The 3,281-nt window shown below is 33.1% G+C and overlaps 1 protein-coding gene across 1 annotated transcript in view; it reads right to left on the bottom strand.

Moving 5' to 3' along the window:
- Positions 1–1,438: 1,438 nt before the first annotated feature.
- The window catches only part of LOC117176941, a 12,006-nt gene continuing 10,163 nt past the window's right edge, over positions 1,439–3,281 (bottom strand). Inside the window, exons 8-9 of the mRNA XM_033367345.1 lie at positions 2,052–2,284; positions 1,439–1,964 (exon numbers count right to left, since the gene is read on the bottom strand). Of these exons, the coding sequence (XP_033223236.1) occupies positions 1,788–1,964; positions 2,052–2,284 (410 nt within the window). The 3' untranslated portion in view covers positions 1,439–1,787. The remainder of the gene's footprint in view (positions 1,965–2,051; positions 2,285–3,281) is intronic.

The raw sequence follows: 3,281 nt of genomic DNA, 5'->3' as shown, positions 1-3,281 counted from the left end.
TAAGGAGCAAAGTATACTCAGCGCAACCGCAAAGCTTAGACGAATTGCAGAATCGGATTCTGTAACAGCCTACTTTGATTAATAGAGATGATTCGGAATGCTGTAACTCATTTTTACAATCGCATAGCTTTTTGTCAAGAAGCTCAAGGTTTTCAGTTCGAACATCTTCACTGAAGCGTGAGAGGCAAGGGAACTCACGCTAATCAAGCACCCCGAAACGTGAGAGGCAAAAGGACTCACGCTAATCAGAACAGAATTCACTACGTCCACGTCGTTGTTCCTGGGTAACGCTAAACGTAAAGATAAACTGCTTGGAAAAAACCTTTTAAAAAACCTTGAAGATCATCACCAAGATCAATACAGAGCTCACCAATGAATTTCTCGTTGAAATTTACTTCAGGAATTGCACTGACCTCTTGGAAAACTTTGTTAATATCAAATAATCTCTAACTAACCTTGAACGTTACAATTGACCTATGAGTTGGGTACGTACCTGAACGTAGAATTTTCCGCTCTATCGATTGCAGATGTAAAAAAGGGGGTTTCCATTAAAAAAAAAACTAAGTTGACCTTCAAAAAAACTATGAAGGTCAACTCCAGGGTCAAAATGAAGGTCACCATTGAATTCCTCGTTGAAATTTACTTCAGGAATGACCTTCACTTTTTTGAAAAATATACCTGAGGAAATATCCAACCGTCTCGCGACTTTGAAGACTACAAAAATCAATTATTTTACAAGGAGAGTGCACGTACCGAAAAAGTGCAGATATTTGTACTGAAATTTCAGTACAAATAGCCTGTTTTTCCAGATCCCGCTAATCGTACAGAAAAAATGCAGCTATTTGCATCAAAATTTCTGTACACGTAGCCACGGCCTTTCTTAAAATTATGAAATCAGATTATCACAAAATGTTTCTTTTTGATCCACATTTATTTTCAATTTATATTTTATACTCGCTGGAAAAGTGTAAAAATAAAATAAAAATCTCTTAATATAACATTGTTAATAGTTTTCTATAAAACAATCTTTACACAATATAATTCTAACTTGTTTTGTATAAAAGTAATCAATCTATTTTCCTGTCTTAAAATTTGTACGTAAGCTCAGTGCATATAAAACATTGAATATGCAAAATTAACTGTTTTTCTGATTGTCATTGGTAACAATTTCATAATTGACAAATTCTCGAATCCCTTTGTAAAAGCGTCATAATTAATTGTATGATTTAAAATCTTTAAATTCAACGTATAGTTTTATCAAATCTTGGTTTCGTCATTTCTTAAAATCTGCATTTCTAAATACAACTATCGATGCGAATACCGTGCAGGCAGAGAATTGAGTGTCAAATATATCAAAATGGCAGTAAGGCACATTACACAAAAAAAACAATTTGAAATTTTTCTTTGCTTTTTTTTCATATTCTAAAAGCAAATATACAGATAGAATCTTTCGTAAAATTAGTATCAAAAGGCACTAGATGACACACACTTGAAATCTCTTATAATATTAGAGCTCCAACCAAAAATGAAAACATTCTCTAAAAAATTTCTTAACCCTTCTGATTTGATTATTGTGGTTTTAAAACCCTATACAAAAATTATATGTCACACGACATAATCAAATCTGAGATTTCCTTGTAATTAACGTTCACATAAAAACTTAGATTTAAACGGACGGATAAATCGATGAGACATAATCTCGGACGGTTAATTTTCTTCGGAATCCATTGTAAGAATCTCCTTGAATGAAAATCGTGAAATAGTTTCACCTAAACTTAAATTAGTTCTTATCCTACTTTCCCTAAGAAAGCAATCAAGATGACGAATGGTGGAAGAATTGGTGAAAATCTAGAGGCATCAGAGCTTCCAAAGTGGAAGATTTTGATGTAGTTTTCAGTGTGAACCCAAGGATTACTCCCATCATCGAAATGCATTGGACACTGATCTCTTTCACGTTCGTATTCCTGTAAAAAGATGAAAAAAATATTAGATTTAATCGTGTTTCAGGTCTTTCCTTGAAAAATTAATATTCTGAATGGCGATAAACTTACTTCCATCATTAGGGAAACTGCAGCTCCCTCTGTGTAATTAAAACTCGTAACATCCTGTTTAATATCACAAAAAGGTCCGATAGCTTGGGACATAAGGACTCTGTTTAAATCTGCTCTCTGGTAAACCCAGCATCGATATTTGCTGTACGGATCCAGCTCGTCGTAAGTAATCAAATAGGATTTTAGATTCTCCTTCCAGAACCCGATGCACTTCATTTTATAATCGGGTTCACCTAAAATCAGAAAAAATTAGACCTAGTAGGGAGTTGATCACTATTGAAATATTGTATACAAGCCTTCATGAAATATTTTTAAATCTTTAAAAACCTTTGAAACTCTGTTTAGTTTCTGAAATATTAGCAACTGGTTAACGTTTTGAAAAATATTATTTACCATTTTCTTTCATCGGAGTGCTTTCAGGGTGGCCATTAATTTTTTTATTTCATCTCTCGACGGTAAATATTGTTGATTTCTCTCAGTTTATAAGAAAATTAACTCTCCTTACGAAACCCACAGTTTTTACATTCTCATCAGAGAAGCTATTAGATTTGTGTAAAATTTGCCCCCCCCCCCCCCCGTTTTGGTTAAATGTTCACGTTTTGAGACCCCCTGAATCCGAAAAACAGGTTTTTACAAATGTATCTATCTGTATGTATGTCTGCCTGTGAACTCGATAACTTTTGAAAAAAATTAATCTATTAGATTGGCCTTTGGTACATTCGTTAAGTGTCATAAACTAAAGGTCAAGTCCGTTAGCCAGCCATTTTGGATAAAAATTCAAAAAGTGGGCACATTTTGAATATTTTTGAGACTACTTTTTCAAAATTAAAAAATGCTCTGTGCGGTTATTCATAGCATTCAAAAAGTCGAACAATTTATCCTCATGACTTTTTGCAAAAAATCCAAAATTACCAGAGTTATAGCGTTCACAAAATTCCAAAAAACACACTGAAATGAACATTTTAAGCCAAACAACGCACGATATGAAAAAAGTAAAGAGTAGAAAAACGTTGCTTTTTGAATGCCTCCAAGACTATTATAACAACTTTTTGAATTTTCTTGAAAAATCCAAAATTCAAATTTTGACAGCATACAAAATAATGAAAAAACCAAAAATTACATTTTTCGGCCAAACTGTGCAAAACACGGTAAAAGATAAGTACACAAAAACTGTCCAATTGAAAAAGATCCACAAATTGTTTATCAATCACTTTTTGATAGGATGCGTAG

Source organism: Belonocnema kinseyi, chromosome 7 (assembly GCF_010883055.1).
Source record: "Belonocnema kinseyi isolate 2016_QV_RU_SX_M_011 chromosome 7, B_treatae_v1, whole genome shotgun sequence".
Lineage (NCBI taxonomy): Eukaryota > Metazoa > Arthropoda > Insecta > Hymenoptera > Cynipidae > Belonocnema > Belonocnema kinseyi.
This window is presented reverse-complemented; position numbering and strand designations above follow the sequence as displayed.